Here is a 23,926-nt window from a genome sequence, read left to right on the forward strand (position 1 = left end):
AGCACTTTCACAGCATCATCTTTTAGGATTTAAAATAACTCAACTGGAATTCCATCACCTCCTCTGGCTTTGTTCATAGTGGTGCTTCTAAGGCCCACTTGACTTCTCATTCCAGGATGTCTGGCTCTAGGTGAGTGATCACACCATCGTGGTTATCTGGGTCGTGAAGATCTTTTTTGTACAGTTCTTCTGTGTATTGTTTCCACCTCTTTTTAATATCTTCTGCTTCTGTTAGGTCCATACCATTTCTGTCCTTTATGGTGCCCATCTTTGCATGAAATGTTCCCTTGGTATCTCTAATTTTCTTGAAGAGATTTCTGGTCTTTCCCATTCTATTGTGTTCCTCTATCTCTTTGCACTGATCACTGAGGAAGGCTTTCCTATCTCTCCTTGCTATTCTTTGGAACTCTGCATTTAAATAGGTATATGTTTCCTTTTCTTCTTTGCCTTTCTCTTCTTGTCTTTTCTTAGCTATTTGTAAGGCCACCTCAGACAACCATTTTGCCTTTTCGCAGTGTCTTTTTCTCAGGGATGGTCTTGATCACTGCCTCCTGTACAATGTCACGAACCTTTGTCCATAGTTCTTCGTCCATAGTTCAGGCACCAGATCTAATCCCTTGAATCTATTTGTGACTTCTGCTGTAAAAAAAATTATAGTAGATGTAATAAAAATGCTAGTGCAATAAGAGAAATGGGTTAGCCTGGAATTGATTGTAATGGCATATGACCTGTATATGTTATTGTCAATAGGTTGAATTTTAATGCAGTGTAGCCAGATATTAGAGACAGTGCAGTGATGGTAACTCCTAAATGAGTAGTAAAAAAGCAAAATACTGTTATATTCAAAGTTTACCACTGGCATCTATTTTGAGCATAATATCCTCCCATGTATTATAAAGAGACCCCCTAGCTTAAGTTCATTATCTAAAAGTTAGGTCACTTGGGCTAAATCTACTTTCCATTATATTAATAATCTTATATTCTTAAAAGCCAAAAGCAATGTGTTTCCTCTTTTTTTTAATAGATGCTGTGAGAGAAGTAAGAAAATATTCCTCGACTCATACTATTGAAAAGAGCTCAGCCAACAGACCTGCTGCCTATGAACATACACAAATGAAACTCTTCAGGTCTCAAAGAAATCTTTACATTTCTGGATTTTCATTATTTTTCTGGCTGTAAGTTTTTTTTAGCACAATTTTAAAACGTGATTTATGTTTCTCATTTTTTCCACCTATAGTGTAGATTTTTCTTCTCTACTATTTAGCACACTAACATCTTTTTTGAAAGAACTCAGATGGCAGACCCAAATAACACATAGGAATCCTGGCTTGTAGATTTGATAGGCCCAGAGGTCCCGCAGGATCTCGCGCCTGCTGCTGTCTGGAGCCTCGTCTTGTACTCTTTTCTGACACATGTACCACCGTTGCACCCACACTGTCCTTTGCTGCTCCTTCATTCATTCATTCATTGTTGCAACAAATATTTATTGAGTTCCTTTTGTGTACCCAGCTCCTTCCTACTTCAGGAACTTCACACCAACTTTCCCTTCTGCCAAAACACTCTTCCCTTCCCTCTCTCCCTGGGTAATTTCTGCTCGTCCTTCAGCTCCTTCCTCAGGTAAGCTGAGGCCTGTGACCCTCATTTCCCCAAAGTAGGTAGGTCTCCTACTGTACACTCCCATAGAGTGTATACTTTTCTTCCAAGTCTCATTTAATTACTTATGGTTGTAATTAAATACTGTTTTAACTCTCACCTCCCCAACTAAAGCCTAAACTCTTTGAGAGCAGGGCCATTGTCTTGTTTCCAATTATATCCCCAATGCCTGGCACAGTAATTAACACTTAGCAATTCTTGAATTGAATACTTGAAGATAACGATTACTATTAATAACAATGGAGGTTACCCATCAATACAAGTAGGAGAGTAATTTTTAGGTTTAGCCAGCCTTCCATAGTGCTCTTTTTATTTATTTTTACTAAGAGGCATGTGGGATCTTATTTCCACAGCCAGGGATTGAATCCATGCCTCTCCATTGGAAGCACAGGGGCTCAAGTCTTAACCCCTGACCACAAGGGAAATCCTGCACAGTGCTCTTTACGTAGCAGATTTTGAACTGAGGAGGAAAATTTCTTACTGGCCCTACCACAATGTCCAAAATTCTCTTTCTGCTCCTCCTGGCCAAAGTCCTCTACAGAGAAAAATAATAAGTCCCACTGAACCCACATTCCAAAAGTTAGTCTTCTGGCAAAAATTTCAAAGAAATGAGACACACACAAAAAAAAAAAGAAATGAGACACAGGCTTGTTTTAACTACGACTTGGACTATGTATTTGTCTTCTTTAAACACTGGAGGAGGACATGGCAACCCACTCCAGTATTCTTGTCTAGAGAATGCCATGGACAGAGGAGCCTGGCAGGCTACAGTCTATGAGGTCACAGAGAGTCAGACATGACTGAGTGACTGAACACACACTTCTTTAAACATCCTCCCTTGCTTAAACATTACCACACTCACCCGTGAAGGGGAGTTACTGGATAATTAGTGCTTAAAGTCACAGTTCTTGGAGATTAGTCTAGTTATACACTACTCTGACATTTGTTTGATTTTCTTAGGGTGTTGAGACGTCTGGTTACCCTTATTACTCAGCTGGCAAAAGAGCTGTCAAACAAAGGAGTACTTAAACGTCAAGCAGAAAATATTAACCAGGCTGCCAAAAAATTCATGGAAGAAAATGAAAGACTGAAACGGGTATTTAAATTTTTTTTTTTAAAAAACTGGTGTAAATGTTTTTGGTATTCCCAAGGGGTGGTGTGTTTTCTTCAGCCTCAAAAAGAGCATTTTTCTATTTTATAAGAAAATGACCATAAATAACAGTATTCTACAATATGATTGTTCCAGAAGTATTTTATTATCTTTAGATTTGTGAATTCTCACAGTTTCCCTCAGTAGTAGACTAATGCCATTGGACCTACTCCCTATGATTCAAGGAGAAAACAGTTCTGGGAATATGAATTTTAGTTCCTTTATTACCATTAATTTTACTTCATAACTTAAAGCAAGTTTTAATAAGTCTCTCTTAAGTTTCCATTTCCCATTCAGTTGAATTACTGTTAAGACTTTATGTGTGTGTGTTTTTCTTTAAATGATGTTTATGTAAGAAGCAGATAAAAATAGTTGCTACAGATTGAAGACTGCATATAATATTTTCAGTCTCTAATTTGGATTATGTTGGTAATAATTCATTGAGAACCCTATGCTGTCTTTCCCCTGCTACTCAGGGAGAGTGAAAATCAGGTACTGATGTTTTCCATGTTAAGTAAAAAGAACAAATGAGAAAATGGAAGATACAAAATTACTTCGGGTATTTTTTTTCTTAACTTTAAAATTTAGGAGTCAGATCTCATAGCTTGAGTGCTTTCAGCTCATGTTAAGCCCTGTAACCTATAAGTTTTCCTATTTCTGCTTCTTAGAAAAAAAGTCAAAAGAACCATTCAGAAGTGAAACATTTTCTTAAATAATTCCTAACCTAATGCAATAAGATTATTTCCATATTACAGATTAATGAAGTGCAATCAATTATAAATTACATCAAATTATATTTATGTAAGGGCTCCCATGATAGCTCAGTTGGTAAAGAATCCTCCTGCAATGCAGGAGACCCCAGTTCAATTCCTGGTCAGGAAGATCTGCTGGAGAAGGGATAGGCTACCCACTCGTTTTCTTGGGCTTCCCTTGTGGCTCAGCTAGTAAAGAATCCACCTGCAATGCGGGAGACCTGTGTTTGATCCCTGGATTGGGAAGATTGCCTGGAGAAGGGAAAGGCTACCCACTCCAGTATTCTGGCCTGGAGAATTCCATGGACTGCATAATCCATGGGGTCGCAAAGAGCTGGACTCAATTGAGTGACTTTCACTTTCACTTTTCATATTTATGTAAAAAGTAAGTCTAACAGTAGAGAATTACCCAAATCCTAAAGCCTAGCCTCTTACAGAAAGGACTGTAAGCATCACCTTTTATTAATTCTAAAATAGTTACCTATTAACTAGAACAATATAAAGCTCTCTAAAACTATTGTTGTTGTTCATTTGCTAAGTCGTGTCTGATTGTTCACCACCCCATGGACTGCAGCACACCAGGCTTCCTTGTCCTTCACTATCTCTGGAGTTTGCTCAAACTCCTGTCCATGGAGTTGGTGACGCTATCCAACCAACTTGTCCTCTGTCATCCCCTTCTCCTCCTGCCTTCAGTGTTTCTCAGCATCAGGTTTTTTCCCAATGAGTTGACTCTTCGCATCATGTGGCCAAAGTATTAGAGCGTCAGCTTCAGCATTAGTCCTTCCAATGAATATTCAGGGTTGATTTCCTTTATGATTGACAAGGTTTATCTCCTTGCTGTCTAAAGGACTCTCAAGAGTCTTCTCCACCACCTATTAAATAAGGGAAATGCAATAAGGGATTATTAAATCCCTTATTAAATAAGGGATTGCAAAAAAATATGTTTGATGCTACAGTATCATGGTCACCTGTTCAAAAAATGCATGTTTTATTTATGATGTCTGCCTTATTTCCACTACACAAATAGGATTCAGAAATGTTTCTTTGGGTAGATTTTAACAGCATCTTTTAAGGAAACATTTAAAGAATAAGCACTGGTTTGTATTTTTACTTTGTTTTGTTCTGTTTTGAAAAAAGCTTTGGTCCATAGACGTCATGTAACTTTCCGTTGGTCATCATGCTGTGTCAGTGTTTCTGTGTTCAGAAGCAAACAGTATGTCACCAGTGTTTCAGCAACACAGTCAGACTTATTTTGTATGTTAATATTATTTGCTTCATTTTCTGTCCTTTGATCTCATTTTATAATGGTAAAAACATCTCTTCATTCTCTATAAGAGACACATTATCTAATGGAAAGTGTTTTACCCTAAAGTTTAAGAGATTTGGGTGCCACTCCCAAATCTACCAGTAATTAATTAGCATTGTGATCTGGCAAGTCACCATATTGTTCTGGGTCTCAAGTTTATAAATAATAGCTAACATTTTCACATGCTTCACAGTAAGGTATTAACTCTTTGAATTGTTGCAACCACCCTGGGAGGTTGGTGCTGTTAGTATTTGCATTTTATAGATGAAGAAATGGAGGCGCAGAAAGGTTAAGTGTCTTGTATAAAATCATTCCACTAATGAGAGACAGAACTAAGGTTTGAATCCAGGCAGGCAGCTTGCCTCTAGAATCCACACTCTTAACCACATTGTTTTGTTCCCTTCGATCATATGCTAGCCCATGAAATGAATTGCAGATGATGCATGGGACCCCATTCTGCTATGATATTCAGTTAATGAAATAATTATGAAAGACCAATTAACTTATATATGACTACTTTAAAATAACAACAATGATGGAGCTTTACTTCTTAGTTGTTTTTTCCCAACCACTTACCCAGGTGGGGTAAAGTGGGCAGGACAGTTTACATATGCATTACTGTAGCTGGTAGCTATAAAATTTCAGATTCCAGGGGTCTTGGTCTTTCTCCAGCATCAAGTTACACATAATAATAATTCAGTAATAAAGTTGAACAGGTTTATAGGTGCATTAGTGAAAGCTTATTTACAAGACCAACACCAAATTCAACTTTTCCAAGTCAGTGGCATATTAATTCAGGCAGTCAGTGTAAGCATTCCTGTAACTCATTGGTTCTCTTCCAATTTGGATAATCACTGAAGACTGTGTGAAATGAATTCAAGTGAAGTAATAGCAAGAATTGTGTTAAGTGGTCAACAGACCTGTAGAATTCAGAGGGATTTTTTTTCCCTAGTCTCTGCTCTAAAAAAAAGAAAAAAATTTTTTTATGTTAAAGATGTGAGACTTCTTCGATTTTAGTAGGTACTTTAGTTCTTTATCTCTTAAAAAAATATTCTTGGAATTATATATTCATTCAAGTTTTAATTCCTCCTTTGGATCTGCCTGATCTCTGTTGTAACACAGCAGTATTGTATTTGATCTTGTGCTACAGTATTTATGCTCATCTCATCGTTTCCACTAGCCTGAGTTTACCTGCGAGCAAAAGATTGTATTTCTGTTATATTTTTACTCCTTATACTACATAGTATTGTAGAATATTTGCATGTAGTAGTAGCAGTGCTAAGTGTAATTTTGTTTTGTTTTGTTTAATATATCAGTGTTTTAATATGTCAGTTTACATCAGGAAAGGAATCACCCTGCAGTAGAAATTCTTTTCTATGTCAGTCTATTTTAAATTGTCCTGAGTTAATTTTTTTTTCCTGACTGTTGAAGTTTTCTGTATCAAATTGCTGCTTTTTTACTTAGTCAAATAACCTATGTCAATATGTACATGTTCTGTTTTTCAAACATTAATTTAACATCTTTAACTAAACATCTTAAAATGTCTTTTTGATGTCAGCTACTTACTTCTATTAACACTGATGATTTCCATCCAGGCTATGAAATTTTTACCCCATGATGTTTTTATTTTAGTCAAATATTTTACTATTCAGATCTTAATTTTTCTTGCCTAGAAAAGATAAGCTATAAACATAAACACTTTAAAAGCCAGAATAGATTTGAAAATACAAAGAATATTATGAAAGATTAACTGAATAAAAGTAATTTGGAGACCATTCAATGTAAATTAGGTAGAATTGTCCAAGCAGAAAGGTGGCCCTGTCATACTCCACTTACCCATTTCTATCCTGAAAACATATTCTTTTACAAATCATCAATATAAAACTAGTCTGAGTAGACAGCTGTGCAGTTGGGACATAGAGGCTTTCCAAGTAATATTATCCTCAGAACTATTTTTTTCCTTAGATTAACATCACATATTAAGGAAAAGATATGTTTTATCTGAATACTTTTGAAAATATAATTTTAATTGTAGCCCAGCCAGAAACTCTTGTTATTTTCATGTCAGAGGTCTCAGTCATAGAAGAAATTGTGTGTGTGTGTGTTTGCCAAATACCAAGTTTCTGTTAACAGAAGTTTACATTGTAAAAAAGTATAAAGCACTGAAAAGGACAAAGAATAAAGGCCAATAATTTAAAATACGTTATTTAGCTCTTTTCCTAAAAAAATGCCTGGCTATTACAATCTAAGATTACTTCTTTCTATAACTCTCTTTTCTGATAGCTCTTGAAAAACTATGGCAAGGAAGAAGAACACGTTTTGGAAGCAGAAAATAAAAAACTAGAAGAAGACAAAGAAAAACTGAAAATTGAATTAAAGAAGGCTTCAGATGGTAACGTTGTATGCCTGCACAAAAGTAGAAGTATCATATTTTATGCTGTTAAACTTCACTGCTTTTGCTAAAACAAAACCAGTGGCTACATGTTCTTCTGGCTAAAATACCAAGGGTGACCTATTTACAAATTCCTGCTCAGATATGAAGATAAAACATTGTTTCAGCCAAGAGAAACATGCTCTGTTTTACAGACAAACATGTAGGTGTTTCAGATCTGTGTTGTAAATACAAATGTTCCTGCCTTAGCAAAAGACCTGTGTTCCTGGAAAGTTGCTTGTAAACACATTTGGAAAATTATCACAGTTTTTCATCATAGTACATTGCTGCTAAAAGAAGCAATGACAGGAGGAAAGTTTTGGTTATAAGATAAGGTTATAATATTAGGGCTTGAGATAAGCCCTAATATTTTCTACTTGCCAGATATAAGGAAAACGTTCCTTGAAAGAAATGATATGGACAGAGTAAACCACAGGCTGGGATGTCAGTAGAGAGTTCAGTGTCTCATTCCAAAATACACTGCAATAAGGACTTGGGGTAGGGCGTCCCAACTCCCATTTCCCTGAAGGCAGCTATTTCTTCTGCATTTTTTGGTTTTTTGAAAAACAGTTCTTTTAGTATCTTCTTATTCTTAGACAAGGAACAAATTATTATTGCCTGCATCTGCATAGCACTGAAAAGTTCTAAATCTGATGTCATCCAGGAAACTGCCGCAAAGTTGATGGCTTGACCCCTGAGCAACATTCCAGCTTATGACAGATAGTCCTTGATGTTGTCCAGATACTGGGAACCTCTCAGGCAGAGTCAAGATAGTGATCAATGCATAGGCCTCTCCAATTTCAGATCTCTTCCACTGCTTTGTGTTGGAAATAAATTGGAGAACGTTCAGTGATTGAATAAAAAATACTTTATGCCGTTTGTAAGTTTAGATTTTTTTTTAAAAAATAAGGCCTCAGTATAAGTTTCTGTAATACACCTTGCCATTGTTGATTATGTATACTGTTTGGACAGAGTTGAGTTCATCAAGATGTATTTGCATTTGAAATGGAAAGCCTGAAGATAAAAGCTAATTGCTTAAAAAAATCGGTAGGATATTTCATCTGATATAAAATATATAGTCACTTTCCTGCTTCTTATTTAAAGTAAAGAAAAAAATCATTTAGAAGCAGTAAGTTAAAAAATAATTTACTCTTCCAGACAAAGTGGTAGATGGTGTGTTTGGTATAATATAGCTCAAAATGCTAAATCTCATAGTTGTACTTTTGGCTCTTCTGCAGTTCCAAACAATTTGGAACATGAGAACGAAGTTTTAACATTTGTATGAAAATAAATTTAGTAATCAGACATTTCAAAAGAGAAATAGTGTTCTTTTTTTATCCAACACAAAATATTGCTGGTAATCCTTATGAAGAATGCAAGGGACTATTTCGAAAATACCTTTAATTAGTTTAAAAAATGATTTTAAATTCATGCTTTTTTTTTTTTTAATATCTGCCAAGGCTCCTTTTGCTTAAGTTGTAAGCAGAGCAAGACAGAAATAAAAGGCAGACAAGAGGAGGCTGTGTGCCGCTGCCTCTTAACCCTGGCCAGCTTAGCTTTTTTCTCCCTCTGCTTTTTAAAAAATCCAACTCATGTATTTTGAGTTTTAACTTCACAAGTCTGATATATAACTCTAAACGCAGTGTTATTTTGAGTAATATAAAGAAGCTCAATATTTCTTTGACAATTCAGATGTTTGGAGAAAATGAACTCTTTTATAATACAGGCATTTTGTTTACGATCTGATAACAAGCGATTCCAAGTTTCCTATTTGAAGTGTAGGCTGCAGAATACTTTCAAAGTGAATCAAGGTTGAGGTAAAAGCAGATTTTACCTGTTTGAGTATGTTCTGTTTGGTTTCCGCAAGGAGTGTAGTATTTTATGAACATGTTTTATTTTAGATAACATTGTTACTGACCTTGAGAAGATTCAAGTTCCATTTCTAATGGAGATATAACCCTGGCTGTGTTCTCTTGACCTATACTAGTCTTAATTCATTAAGACAAGAACTAAGAAATACATTAGTAGTTCAAGGTATGGATGAGTTCAGCAGCACAATGCTTTGTATATAGTACCATTCAAATAATATTCATAGATTTCTAAAAATTGAAAGTATTAAGACTGATGGTGCTTAAGAAATGTTTCAGGAAGTTCTCTTATATTTCAAAATTGAATAGAAAGGCAGTGTGGTGTATTTTTTAAAAGAGGTAAATAGAATATTGTCCTTATGCATGGTCTTACCCTTAGTGTTTCTTTATAATCTTAGTGAAACATTTTCTCCAAATATATTAGTGGAAGTGAAGCACAGATACAAATATCTGTTTAAACTGATTCAATCCAAATTGGGAAGGTATTATTCTGAAAGCAGATATTAAGAGCACTCACTCTATCAGCAGTGCCAAAATCTCCATCAGTTTTTAACCACCAGCTCAGATTTTTTACCAGTTAGTAAAAATTACCTGTGCTCCAATGCAGTCATATGACCCTAGTGAGCCAAAGGAGAGCGTGCATGTCCCCAAGCATCCAATTTACACTCAAGACTAACTTAGTCAGGTGTAAAGACCTGATCTGTCATTTTTAATGATCTGTTTAATGGTAACTCTGATGTCCCAGTGTGTGGAGTAATTGGGAAAGGGCACTGCCATGAAAAATGAGAACTTAAGCTCTGAAGAATTTACAAAGTTCACAAGCCCTCATAAGAAAAATACGTTGTATGTAGCAAAAAACTTTCTGATACCCAAGGAGATTGACTTCAAAAGATTCTTCCCAGGAGAGATTCCCAGGATTTATTCTTAATACCTTCTCAGTACTTATTCTTAAAACTAGAGGAAATACATATCATTCAGTCATTGCATGCATCCAGGCAATGATTTTAAGTGTGATTGAGTTGTATATGTCTCTTCCTCATTCCTTTAAGAGCAGAAGTATATCCATAGCATGCTACATTGAAAGTTCTCAGGACTGGCAGTCTAGTAGTAGAAGTTGAGTACTAGTGTATGTCTCCTACATAAAGGGAAAAGAAAAAGAAGAAAAGAAAAAAAAAGTGACTGAGGCAAATTCGTTGACCCTGCCGTTATTCTTTCTTCCTTTTCTTCCTTTCTTTTTCTTTCCATCAGCAATTTTGGAGGGAACTATTCAAACAACATTCATTGTAAGGTTGAATGTAAGAATCTGCCACATTGCAGATGAATTCTTTACTAGCTGAGCCACCAGGGAAGTCCGAGAATGCTGGAGTGGGTAGCCTATCCCTTCTCCAGCAGATCTTCCCGACCCAAGAATAGAACCGGGGTCTCTTGCATTGCAGATGGATTCTTTACCAGCTGAGCTACCAGGGAAGCCCATTCAAATAACTTATTCATTGTAAGATCATTTAACATGGAGCATAACTATCCTTAAAAAGCAACCTATTGAGGATACAGCAAATTTTTCTTTATTTTTCTTCTAGTTTTATTGAAATATAGCTGACAAATGGCACTGTATAAGTTTAAGGTGTGGAATTCCCAGGTGACTCAGTGGTCAAGAATCCACCTACCAGTGCAAGAGATTCAGGAGACACTGGTACGATCCCTGGGTCGGGAAGATCGCCTGGAGTAGGAAATGGCAAGCTACTCCAGTACTCTTGCCTGGGAAATTCCATGAACAGAGGAGCCTGTCAGATTACAGTCCATAGGATCACAAAGAGTCAGACACAACTTAGCAACTAAGCACACATGCATGCAAGTTTAAGGTGTACAGTTTAATAATTTGATTTATCAATACATGCATCATGAAATGATTATCACAATGTTTAGTGAACACCCTTCTCATTACAAAATTAAAGAATAGAAAAAACATTTTTTCTTGTGTTGAGAACTCTTAGGATTTGCTCTCTTCAGTTCAGTCACTCAGTCGTGTCCGACTCTTTGTGACCCCATGAATCGCAGCACGCCAGGCCTCCCTGTCCATCACCAATTCCCAGAGTTTACCCAAACCCATGTCCATTGAGTCGGTTATGCCATCCAGTCGTCTCGTCCTCTGTCATCCCCTTCTCCTCCTGCCCTTATCCCTCCCAGCATCAGGGTCTTTTCCAATGAGTCAACTCTTCGCGTGAGGTGGCCAAAGGATTGGAGTTTCAGCTTCAGCATCAGTCCTTCCAATGAACACCCAGGACTGATCTCCTTTAGGATTGGCAGGTTGGAGCTCCATGCAGTCCAACGCACTCTCAAGAGTCTTCTCCAACACCACAGTTCAAAAGCATCAATTCTTCAGCGCTCAGCTTTCTTCACAGTCCAACTCTCACATTCATACATGACCACTGGAAAAACCATAGCCTTGTCTAGATGAACCTTTGTCGGCAAAGTAATGTCTCTGCTTTTTAATATGCTATCTAAGTTGGTCATAACTTTCCTTCCAAGGATTAAGCGTCTTTTAATTTCATGGCTGCAGTCACCATCTGCAGTGATTTTGGAGCCCAAAAAATAAAGTCTGACACTGTTTCCACTATTTCCCCATCCATTTCCCATGAAGTGATAGGACCAGATGCCATGATCTTAGTTTTCTGAATGTTGAGCTTTAAGCCAACTTTTTCACTCTCCTCTTTCACTTTCATCACGAGGCTTAGTTCCTCTTCACTTTCTGCCATAAGGGTGGTGTCATCTGCATGTCTGAGGTTATTGATAATTAATCCCAGCAGTCTTGATTCCGGCTTGTGCTTCTTCCAGCCCAGCATTTCTCATGATGTACTCTGCATATAAGTTGAATAAGCAGGGTGACAATATACAGCCTTGACGTACTCCTTTTCCTATTTGGAAGCAGTCTGTTGTTCCATGTCCAGTTCTAACTGTTGCTTCCTGACCTGCATATAGGTTTCTCAAGAGGCAGGTCAGGTGGTCTGGTATTCCCATCTCGTTTTCCACAGTTTATTGTGATTTGCTCTCTTAACTTTCAAAACTAACATATACCGGTGTTAATTGTATTAATCATCTTGTACATTACATCCCTAGAACTTACTTATCTTATAACTGAAAGTTGGTACATTTTGACTGCCTTCTCTAATTCCCCCCGCCCCATATTGCTCTCTTTTTCTATGAGTGTGTTTTTGAAGTGTAATTGACTTATAGCACTATACTAGTTCCTTTTACACATCATAGTGATATGATGTTTTAAACATTTCAAACTGATCACCACAGTAAGTCTTATTACCATGTCACCATACAAAGATAACACATAATTAATGACTGTAAATTTGCAACTGAAAATTTGTACTTCCTTTTTTTTTTTAAGTTTCTTCTCTTCTCATTATTATTATTATTATTATTGTTATAATGCAGGATGCAGGATCTTAGTTCCCCAACCAGGGATCTGACCTATGCCCCTTGCAGTGGAAGGGCTGAGTCTTAACCACTAGACCACTTGGGAAGTCTGGAAATTTGTACTTCTTAATCTCCTCACCGGTTTCTTTCTTCTCCTTAACTTCCCCCTCCCCCACCCCCACCCCTGGCAAACATTGTTTATTCTCTCTATATATAACTTTGTATCTTGTTATACAAGATACAAAGTTTTATCTTGTTACATTTGTTCATTTGTTTGTTTTTTTTTATTGCACATAAAAATGAAATAATACAGTATTGGTCTTTCTCTGTGTGACTTATCTGACTTAGCCTACCTTCTAGGTCCAACCATGTTGTAACAAATGGCAAGATCTCATTCTTTTTTATTTATTTTTTTTAAATTTAATTTTATTTTTTTTCTCATTCTTTTTTATAGCTGAGTAATAATAATATTCTTGCCTGGGAAATCCCATGAACAGAGGAACCTGGCAGACTACAGTTCATGGTATCGCAAAGAGTCAGACACAACTTAGCAACTAAACAATAACAACAAATATTCCATTGTGTGTGTGTTTCGGTGTGTGTGTCACATTTTTTTTACCCATTTATCTATTGATGGGTAATTAGGTTGTTTCCATATCTTGACTGTTGTAACTAATGCTGCAGTGAAGTACATATATCTTATGTTCTCTAATTGGTGTTTTAGTTGTCTTCAGAGGAGTGCTATTGCTGGAGATAAAGCAAATTTTAAACGTTATTTAAAGTCTATACAAATAGAACAGAAACTGAGTGTAAAGGCCCATTCCGTGTACCAAGTATTGGCAGCATATAACGGGGACCTTAGATTTGAATCAGGAAACAGAATCTTCTAATCCTATTTAAACTTCAAGTTTATTAACTAGTTATTTTATTCAACTCTCAACTAGTTTACTCAACTCTGTTCCTGGATAAATGCTTCCATTTCACCATGGCTTTCCTTGAAAAGAAATAACATTCTAGCATTTCCTTTTACAGACTAATTTCTCTACCCTTAGGCTGTTTGAGTTTAAAAAAAAAAAAAAAATCATCCTCTAAAGCCAGTGATACACAAATCATAACTAACATGGGGACCAGAGAGTAAAATAGTTGAAGTGCTTTACAAGAGACATTGAAGATCAAGATAAGAGAAAATTACAGAAAAATTACTATTCTTTATATCAGTAACCCTGTATTTCTGCCTCTTGAGTCTTAAACAAGAATTATACAGATTTAAAACTGTGGGGTTTCTAGTTTCTTGCAAAGGAACTATTTGAGCCATCTATCTATCTAAAAATAAATTCTCGAAGTCCAAACTAAGCATATCTTACAGTTGAAAATTTTTGTGGGTGTAAACTCAACTATCTTTAACTTGCACTTATATCAAAGCCACCATCTTATTTTTAATTTTGCAGTGCTTTTTTAAAAATTGGTAGGTTTAGTCTTGTTATGTTTTTTGCTTTATGACCTTTTAACAAATGTTTTTATGCTTTGAATGAGAAAACACATGTATTTTCTCCTCTGTTTACTTATCTGGAAATTTCTGCTTCTTTAATATCTCCTTCTTTTCCTTTGAAGCAAAGTCCATATTTTAAAAAAATAACAGATTATTTGATGGATATGGCAATAGACTATATGTTAATAACAGTACATCAGTTATTTAAATCAAATAGAATATATGACCCATCCCTTTAGTCAGATTTTAACTCTTAGGTTGTTTTTTTAATGTTTAAATAAAGGGTGTATTGCCATTTATTAGTGTATATTATCTCTACATGCAGTTAGTATTATTATCAAATCAGAAGAAGGAGACTTTCTTGTTGTGGACTGTTTCCTGTAACAAATATGTCATAGTGATATGTCCTCCTGCTTGGTTCCTGTCACATTCCCGTTTAGTTGTAATGTTTTCCAGTTTTTGAGATTCTTATCTGCTTTCAGGTCCTTTTCGTGTAAAATAAACTGTGTAATTGTTATACAGTGACCAAGAGGAATAGCTCCAGGGAAAGTAGTAACTGAAGACGGAAGCTCCAGGGTGATGTAATGGCTCTGACAGTGTGTGTGTGCTCAGTCGCTCAGTCGTGTCCGGCTCCTTGTGACCCCGTGGACTGTGGCCACCAGGCTCCTCTGTCCGTGGGATTCTCCAGTCAAGAATACTGGAGTGGGGCCCTCCTCCAGGGGATTTTCCCAATCCAGGGATCAAACCCAGGTCTCTCACAATGCAGGCAGATTCTCTTCCATCTGAGCCACCAGAGAAGCCCCAAAATACTGGGGTAAGTAGCCTATCCCTTCTCCAGGGGGAACTTCCTGACCCAGAAATCAAACTGGGGTCTCCTGCATTGCAGGTGGATTCTTTACCAGCTTAACTACCTGGGAAGCCAGCAACCATAAGTGATGCAACCTAAAGAAAATCTTTCGTTAGCTCTACAAAGGGGCATTAAAGAAGAGAAAATATTCTTTTCCCTGGAGAGCTTATATCCTTGATGAATGGATCCAACATATATACATGAAGTGACTACAATTTATTCCTTCCTCTGTGTGACATATGAGTTAGTTTACTTAAAAAAAAAAAAAACTGGAGTAGAGAGTGCTAAATGCATACCAAATAATGGAATGTTCAGATGATTAAAATGTGAAAGTGAAGTCGCTCAGTCATGTCCTACTCTTTGTGACCCCATGGACTGTATCCTACCAGACTTCTCCATCCATGGGATTTTCCAGGCAAGATACTGGAGTGGGTTGCCATTTCCTTCTCCAGGAGATCTTCCTGCCCCAGGGGTTGAACCCGGGTCTCCCGAATTGTAGGTAGATGCTTTACCATCTGAGCCACCAGGAAAGTCTGATTAAAATGTAATCAAGCATAATTCTCTGAATATGTTGATAGGCATATTGATTGAATCAGTTTGTTTCAGGTTTATGTGTAATTGCCGAGTGCAGTAGAGAAATTGAACTGGACAACTCTACTTTAAAGACACCTTTGAAATGGATGGAAAGCATTCAACTATGAAAATGAGCTGAAAAAGGAAGAAAACCTTTCCTTCCTAAAGCGAAATCTCATTGCAGCATCCTATATCTATATAGTATTTGTCCTTTCTATAAGCAAAATAGATAAATGGGGAACTTCTTAGGCAGTTTCTTAAAATTTCAAGTGTAATTTGAGTCCTCTCCTCTCATCTTCTGATACTTTATTTTATAGTTCTTTTGAATAAATTGATAATCTAAGAGAATCTGATAAGACTTACAAGTGTGTTTTAGGATAGGGATCAGCAAACTGTGGCCCATGGGTCAACTCCAGCTTGCTGCCTTGATTTTAGAAATTAAATTTTATTGGAACAAAGCCCTGCTCATTCATTTACATGTCTTCTGGGCTGTGGAGTTAAGCAAACTGGGCAGACTCTGCATGGCCTAGAAAGCTAAAAATGTTTGCAATCTGGCCCTTTATGACTCCTGTTAAGGGTCTTTAAATAAAGAATACCTTTTTCAGTATAAATGAGATGATATTGAAGAGATTGATTTCTGCTTTAATATTATTAGAAAATTTGCTGTACACCTAAGTACTCATTGAATGAATGTTGATCAGATAATTTAAGGAATTATATATGCTTATATATAGTAAAACTGGTTCTTTTTTTATAGTCAGAGTCAATTGATTCCTTCAGTTCTGCATACATGATGATTTGTAAATTAGAGATTTCACGTGTTGCTTCTACTTTCACATGAAATTGCTTTATAAAACATAAAACTCTTTGAAGCAGTATATATAAGCTATACCTACACAGTGCTTTGCCTAAAACATACACCCTGATTTTCAAGTGCAAAACTAGCATATTTATATAATTTGTAATTATTCTTTGCTAAGCAACAGAGCCAAAATTTTCTTACATACATATTAGCAACCTAACTTAAGATTCATGAAAGAAGTCTTTATGCATTTATTGTTGCTTTTGCCAACAGCATAACATAGGCCTGGGTTTATTTGTTAAATTATAAAGCCTGCTCATTGGTTCCTTGGTCCAGAGTCCCAGTAATCTTTATAAGTATCATCATGCCTTACATTCATGTCTTTTCTAAAACCCAGAAGCACTTCACCCACAAACCTCATTCATGTTCATAGTCCCCCAGAGGATGGGGCAGGCACTGTATACCTAATGATAGGTAGAAAAATACCTAACGATACCTAACACACACAAAGTCATTCATTTCCCCTTTCTCTCTGCATATGAAAAATAGAGCTATTTTTTGTTTTATTCATTAATGTTTACTCTTTAGTATAATTATTTTTGCCCCTTTGTTTCCATTCCAAAAAATATCTTGCTCCTTCTCGTGCGAAGCAAGCAGTCTTCTAAAGCATGTCACTCCTGTTAGTTTGGCATCTTTACTTTGCCACTAGAGTGGCAAACCATCTGGGCTATGGATGGTCACCGTCAACACCATCAATTTGATTTGGCTTCTTCAGTGTTTAAAACTCTGTATTAGTTCCTGTTGCCTTTATAATAGCGCTTCAGGAAGGCACACGTGGTCTTCTGTGATCTGCCCCCAGTTCATCTCCAGTTTTGCCAGCCCCATCCTTGTCCAGTCTTAATTTTAGGATGGCCTGGTGTGCTGCGATTCATGGGGTCGCAAAGAGTCGGACCCGACTGAGCGACTGAACTGAACTGAACTGAATTCTATTAAATATGGGAGCACGTAGTTGTCCGAACAGTGGTGTTTCATCATCTTTCTCCTTTGACCCTTTGGACTGCAGGTCTGTCTGCCTCTACTGCCCTCATCCTTCAGCTTCCCCATCACCACCTCTAAGAAGCCTCCCTGAAACTCCCTCCTTTCAAGCTGGGTTGAATGGCCTCCTTCTGGACCTCCATAGTTCTGTGTGGATATGTATTTAGTAGTGTACTCTGTAGAAATTATTTTTCATTTTTTATCTTTCTTACTAGATTGTAAGTGCTGGGAAGGCAGGGCCACATCTAAATCAACTCTTTGTCCCTAGCACACACACAGTATTCCAGGCCTGGTAGCTAAGATACTAATAAATCTCACCCCCAAATACTGATGCTCTCTCTTCCCTCCTTACCCAATTTAGATTTCAAGGTTCATCATAATTAGGTTCTTGCAAACTACTTACCCCCTTTTTCCTCCCATCTCCCCTCCCCCCCGCCCCACCCCCGTCGTCTACTTCTCTTGTGTCTCTCAAGGTCTGAGCCTTGGTGAGTCTACTTATCCATCTACTTTGTATCTGCACACAAGCATCTCAACATGGCTGAAAGAACTAACTTCTTGTTTTAAATGTACAGTCCGTGCATTCACATGGTCCCTAAACACGGTGACAGTCCTATTGCACGTGTCTAAATTCTCACTTTTTCACTCTCCAGAACTGTTTTAGATCTTTTTGTCTCACTTCTAAATTCTAAATCCATCATACTTCATTGAACTCAGAGGGTTAATTTAAAAAGTCATCTTCTTACCACCAAAACTACCGTCCTTCCCCAACTGGACTCAAACTCTGAATGTCATTGGGTTACAAGTTTTAGTTCCTCTTCTACTGCTGTGACTCTCAACCCCATTATCCTTCTCAAGGGCTCTTTTTTCTGCAATTACTTCCTCACTTCCTATCACCCTACCGGCATCCTCTGACACCTCCTATCCCAAAAAATAAAAGTAAAATCCTCCTTTTGTCTCATATTCCTTCACTTACTGCCCCATTTCTCTGTTCTGCTTCACAGCAGACTTTTTTTTCCTTTTAACTTTTTAATCAGACATGATAAATTCAAATCACAGAAGAGATGCAGAAATACTACCAAGAAGAGCCCTGTAGCCCTCACTCAGTTACCCAAATGATAATATCTTATATTTGCCCTATCCTTTTCTCTCTCTTCATATTTTCCTTGCTATTATTTTTACAGTTTCTAAATGGTGATTTTCTAATTTCCTTATTCCTTCTCCATTTTTTAAATGCCATTCTATTGTTAAAGGAGGAGCTTTTTCATTTTTCCCACAGTTATTTATTGATTTGCCTATTTAATATATTCAGTAAATTTTATTTTATTGTTCAGATTGTCTCAGATTTGGCCAATGGGAATCTTTTCAAGCTGGGTCCCCTATCATTTTGTCATGCCTCCATTCTGTAAGCATTTCCATTCTGGTATAACATTAGATATTCCAAGCTTATCTTGTTCCTTTCCTCCTCCATCCTTTGAATCAACCATTTCTCTAGTGAGCCTTAAAGTGAAGAATGGTAGATAGAAAGTAAGATCTGGACCCTCAGTGTGCTACTGGGGTGTCATTGCTTCTAGGTGCCCTTAGCAGACAGAACTGATAGTAGCTTAAATTTCACCACTTCAGAGAAGCTTTTCCTGAGTACTCCATCTCTGTGTGGCTGTACGTGCTCCATCCTGGCATTCTGTTTGAACTTCCTGCATGACACTTAGCACTCACTGTTGGGTGGGTGGTTGGCTTCTTTATTGTCTTCCTCCCTGACTAGAAGATGCGTATTGTGAGAACAAGGACCTTAGCTATCTTTCCATCCTCAGCACTTAGCCGAAAGTCTGATGCCCAGTAGGCATTCCATGTGTTGACGCATGGATAGATGAATGGATGACTCCCTTGTCTTACAGCAGTTTCACCTGTGTAAAAGCTTCATCTTCTCTAGTCGTGAAGACTAGGAATCTTTAGAGGGGCTCTTAGGTTTCATGAACTCTCAGAAATTAGAGACTGGAAGAAACTTTCCTTCTTCATATTCTTGATGTAAATAGTAAAGATTTATCATCATTGTTAAGGAGCTTAATTCTCACCACCCTTGTATATTTGTTGTACATACTGGCTCTAATGTAGATTTCATAAAAACTATTTTTATAAGCCCTAACTTTAAGTATCTTTAAGATGTTTATAATCATACTGTCCCTCAACCCTCCTCTTTTTTTTTTAACCCTCCTCTTAAGTAACTTAAGCCTTTTCTATGTAAGACTTACTCATGAAGATGAAGAAACCTATACTTTGTTATTCTTGAAATGTATTAAGTCCATGCTTTACTAGAATTTTTGCTTTTCTCTACTTCCTCACTCCCCACTCAGTGACTTTTTTAATATTACCACTTTGGTGGGGTTTTTAAATGTATAATATAATAATTTTGAAACATCAGAAGATTTTACACTAAAGAAAAGTTTAAGTTTTTCTTTCTTTAAGCAAGGGAATTTAAAAAATCATATCAGATAGGTTCTTACTAAGATATTACTTATATCCTAATGAATTTTATTATAGCATGTCCCATATATATATTTTTTGTGTGGGCTTTTTTCCCACTGTAATTTTTTAAAACTAAACTTTATGTTAGGATGTGTGCTGTGTGCTAAGTCACTACAGTCATGTCTGACTCTTTGTGCCCACCAGGCTCCTCTGTCCATGGGATTCTCCAGGCAAGAATACTGGAGTGGCTTGCCATGCCCTTCTCCAGGGGATCTTCCCCATCCAGAGATTGAACCTGGGTCTACTGCATTGCAGGCAGATTCTTTACCATCTGGTAAACCAGGATAGTGTAGATTTATACAAAAGTAGGCAGTATAGCACAGAGAATTATCATATTCCCCATACTCAGTGTCTCCTAATATTCATGTCTTACATTAATATGTTATATTTATATAATTAATGAATCAATATGGATATATTATTATTGAAAAAATCCATAGTTTATGCAGATTTCCTTAGTTTTCACCTGAGATCTTTTTTGTATTCTAGGATCTCACTCAGGATACCACGTTACATTTAGTTTCATATCTCCTTAGGTTTCTCTTGGCTACAGTAGTTTTTCAGACTTATTTTTGAAGACCTTGACAGTTTTGAAAAGTACTGGCTTTTTGCAGAAAGTTTCTCATTTGGAATCTGCTATTTTTCATGATTAGACTGAGGTATGGGACTTGAGAGGAAAGTCACAGAGGTAAAATGTCATTTTTACTACATGATTTCAAGAATATATTATCAACATGATTTACACTGTTAATGTTGACCTTGATTTTTTGGTTAAAGTAGTCTTTGACACTACCTCACTAAAAAAAGTTACTTTTTTAGCCCCTTATTTCCACAATGTAGTCTTTGGAAGGAAAGTCACTATTTGTAGCCCAAGATTAAGAAGTAGGGGGTTATGCCCTATCTCCTTGAGGACAGAGTATCTGAATAAATGTTTGAAGCTCTTCTGCACAGATTTGTCTACTTACCCCTATTTATTTATATCAGAAAAACTCATGAATGTCTACTTTGTAGTTCAGATTATAATTTAATACTACTTGTTTTGTTGCTCAGGTTATTTTTTACAGCTTTAGTCATTGGGAGCTCCTTCAGTTTACTCCTGTGTCTCCTTAATGTATCTTCATCATTGTGGATTTTTTTTTTTTTTTGCTTTATCTTTTTTGAGTACATCATTCTAACTCTACAACATACTCCAGGCTTATCTTGTACATATCTTGCCCCATTACTAAAATAAGTATTTTCTGTTTTGTGTTTTTTTTTAACTCAACTGGATTCTATGATAGTATTTGCTTTTGGTTTTTAATTCTAAATTAGCATGAGATAATTGTAACAATTATATTTTTATCAAAATATCATGAGTGGTCCGTTTCCTTTGTGAATTTCCAACTAGCCTGAATTTTTTTTCATTAAAGATATAATTGGTTTTAGTTGAAACCAAGATTCCTATCAAGTGATTAAAATGGTCCTCCATTGTTTACCTGACATTTATCATATTTTCAGAACTGAACTGATTTCACACAAGTGGATTTTTTACATGCTTAAAGCTTAGACTTTTCATTTGCTCTTTAATTCCTTCAAGGAACATATTTTAAATACCCAACAAACACTAGGCACAGTGCTGGGTGCTCAGAATAGCAAGACAAGACACAGCTTCATTTTTTTTTCTTTTAATTTTTAAAAACATTTTTGGCTACCCTGGGTCTTTGTTGCTGCACTCGGGCTTTCTCTAGCTGTGGCAAGCAGGGGCTGCTCTCTTGTTGTGGAACATGGACTCTGGGTGCAGGGGCTTCAGTAGTGGCACATGAGCGCAGTGGTTGTAGCGCACAGGCTTATTAGTTGCTCTGCAGCATGTGAAATCTTCCTGGGACCAGGGATTGAACCCATATACCCTACATTGGCAGGCAGATTCTTAACCACTGGACCACCAGGGAAGTTCAACTTTGTTTCTTGAGTAGTCCATGATCTGCTGGGGAACATAGTTTGTTGTTGTTGAGTTGCTATATTGTGTCCAACTCTTTGCAACCCCATGAACTGTAGCTTGCCAGGCTCTTCTGTTTATGGGATTCTCCAGGCAAGAATACTGGAATGGGTTGTCATTTCCTTCTCCAGGGGGTTCTTCCTGACCCAGAGATCAAACCTGCTGAGCCACCAGGGAAGCCCAGGGTTATAGTCACACTTCAGCATAAGTGATATAATAAGATTAAGCTCAAGGTGAAGTAGAAACCAACAGAAGAGATCAAGGATAATTTCTTGACATTTTAAAGGATAAATATTAATTAGCCAGATGAAGTAGGAAAGCATGAGTCAGGCAAGGAGGTTAAAGGAGATGAGCAAGGATGGTTTAAGAAAATGAGCAGCATGTAACTGAAAGAGTAGTACTTTCTGAAATACTACAAGGAACTGACTGTGACTGAACCGTGAAATAGGATGGAGGCAGTGCTGCAAGTTGAAAAGTAGGTCTCGGATTTAGGATGGCATAAAGGGTCTCGTGTGCCATGTTTACCTGTTACATCTGAGGGGCACTGTTGTGGGGTTTTCAGGCATAGGAGCGAGCAGTCTCTTTGACTTGTGGACAGTGAACTAGAGTAGCCAAGAAACAAGGTGAGGAATCCATTTCAGTAGAGGTGAAGAGAGTGGTAATAGTGACTGAGTGGAGTGGATAGATTGGAGAGATGTAAAGGAAGTAAAACCAACACACCTTATCAACATATGGGTGGTTAAAAGAAAGTAGGTAATGTTTGAAGTAATAAATAAAACAGACCTTACCTGCATGTACCTGACAAGATAGGCACATACAAAACTAAGCATAATATAATTAAAACCACAACTTATATCCCTTACTGAACAGATGTTTGTGTGTCCTTTCCAAGTATTTTGGAAGTATTACTGTAGATTAGTGGTCCAGTGATGATCCCTGTAAAGGAACAGTACATATAAGGATTAAGTATACTGAATAGTCTGGTGTGTCACTCTCGAGTTCTCAAAAATAGAACCAAATGGACTGAAAGGAAATCAAAACCAGATGTATGAACACTTTTCAAATTAGTTTTCCTCTAGTGTAGTCCTTATACCTCGTATACCACAGCCAACTTGAGCTCTATTGCCAATGGGTCTAAAAATGTTTTTTTTAATGTTCCTTGCAGAGTTTAGTTGATACTGTCTCTTATCTCGGATAGAAATCATAGTGATACATTTACACAGTGCATCGGTCTCACCAACTCTTCCCACTGTGCAAATAGCCCAATAAATGTAAGTTTGGCACTTGGAAAACCACAGGTATTTTTGGCCTGCTTACATGTCATTTTACACAAATATTTTGGCTTACTACATGTCACTGTAATATTAATTAGAGTTTTTCTTTATATTAATGATTGGTGCCTCTAAAAGTTCCCAGTGAGCATAACTGAACCTGTCCAGTAATCTCATGAAATATCTCAATATTTCCATACCACTACTGGAAAGTGATAGCTCATTTTGGCAGATGGGAAGATTGAAATAGTGACTTAGATGTATCACCTCAAGCCTCCTTATCTGATGTCTTCCCTATATATGCTGTTTCCAAAATAACATGGTTTGAAATAAAACGAGAAGCATATTCAAATGTCAGATAACAACTTTATGTAATCGCTTAGTCATAAAGGCAGTTCCAGAAGGAGGTAGAAGACAACCAAAACAGAATATTGTAGTTTTTATAAAATGAGAGGTAAAGAAAGGACTGGGAAACAGTCCAGAAGGCTCCTAGACAGTAACAGCCTCTCCTAATTGGAGTAAATCAGTAAGCTAGTAATCATTAGGTTTACTAATATCCACTGAAATACAGAATAAAATAAGAAACACAGTTCATGCCTTGGCTTGATAAGTGCTAGAAAAACAGGATTTGCCTGCAGTTGTTTGTTATAGCTTTGTACTTTCTTCATAATCAGAAGAAACTTCTGGATAGGCTATATACACATGGTTTCTAGCTTTTCTGACAGATTCGTAGGGTCACCTGATTCATTCTTTCTCCTAACAATTCATAAGAAAATAGTATCTTTTAATAAGGAAGTTGTAATAGTATTTTTTAATGAGTTGATACATGAT

The 23,926-nt window shown here is 36.8% G+C and overlaps 1 protein-coding gene and 1 non-coding gene across 4 annotated transcripts in view; both read left to right on the top strand.

Moving 5' to 3' along the window:
* The window catches only part of BCAP29 (B cell receptor associated protein 29), a 50,337-nt gene that overhangs the window by 13,760 nt on the left and 12,651 nt on the right, over positions 1-23,926 (top strand). For all 3 annotated transcript variants that reach the window (XM_043463052.1, XM_043463050.1, XM_043463049.1), the window contains exons 4-6: positions 1,025-1,175; positions 2,614-2,749; positions 7,145-7,253. In XM_043463052.1, the coding sequence (XP_043318987.1) occupies positions 1,025-1,175; positions 2,614-2,749; positions 7,145-7,253 (396 nt within the window). The remainder of the gene's footprint in view (positions 1-1,024; positions 1,176-2,613; positions 2,750-7,144; positions 7,254-23,926) is intronic.
* LOC122439025 lies at positions 10,180-10,303 on the top strand. The gene has a single exon (XR_006268765.1). It is a non-coding gene; the product is annotated as a small nucleolar RNA U109 (small nucleolar RNA).

The sequence above is a fragment of the Cervus canadensis genome, chromosome 3 (assembly GCF_019320065.1).
Source record: "Cervus canadensis isolate Bull #8, Minnesota chromosome 3, ASM1932006v1, whole genome shotgun sequence".
Taxonomy (NCBI): domain Eukaryota; kingdom Metazoa; phylum Chordata; class Mammalia; order Artiodactyla; family Cervidae; genus Cervus; species Cervus canadensis.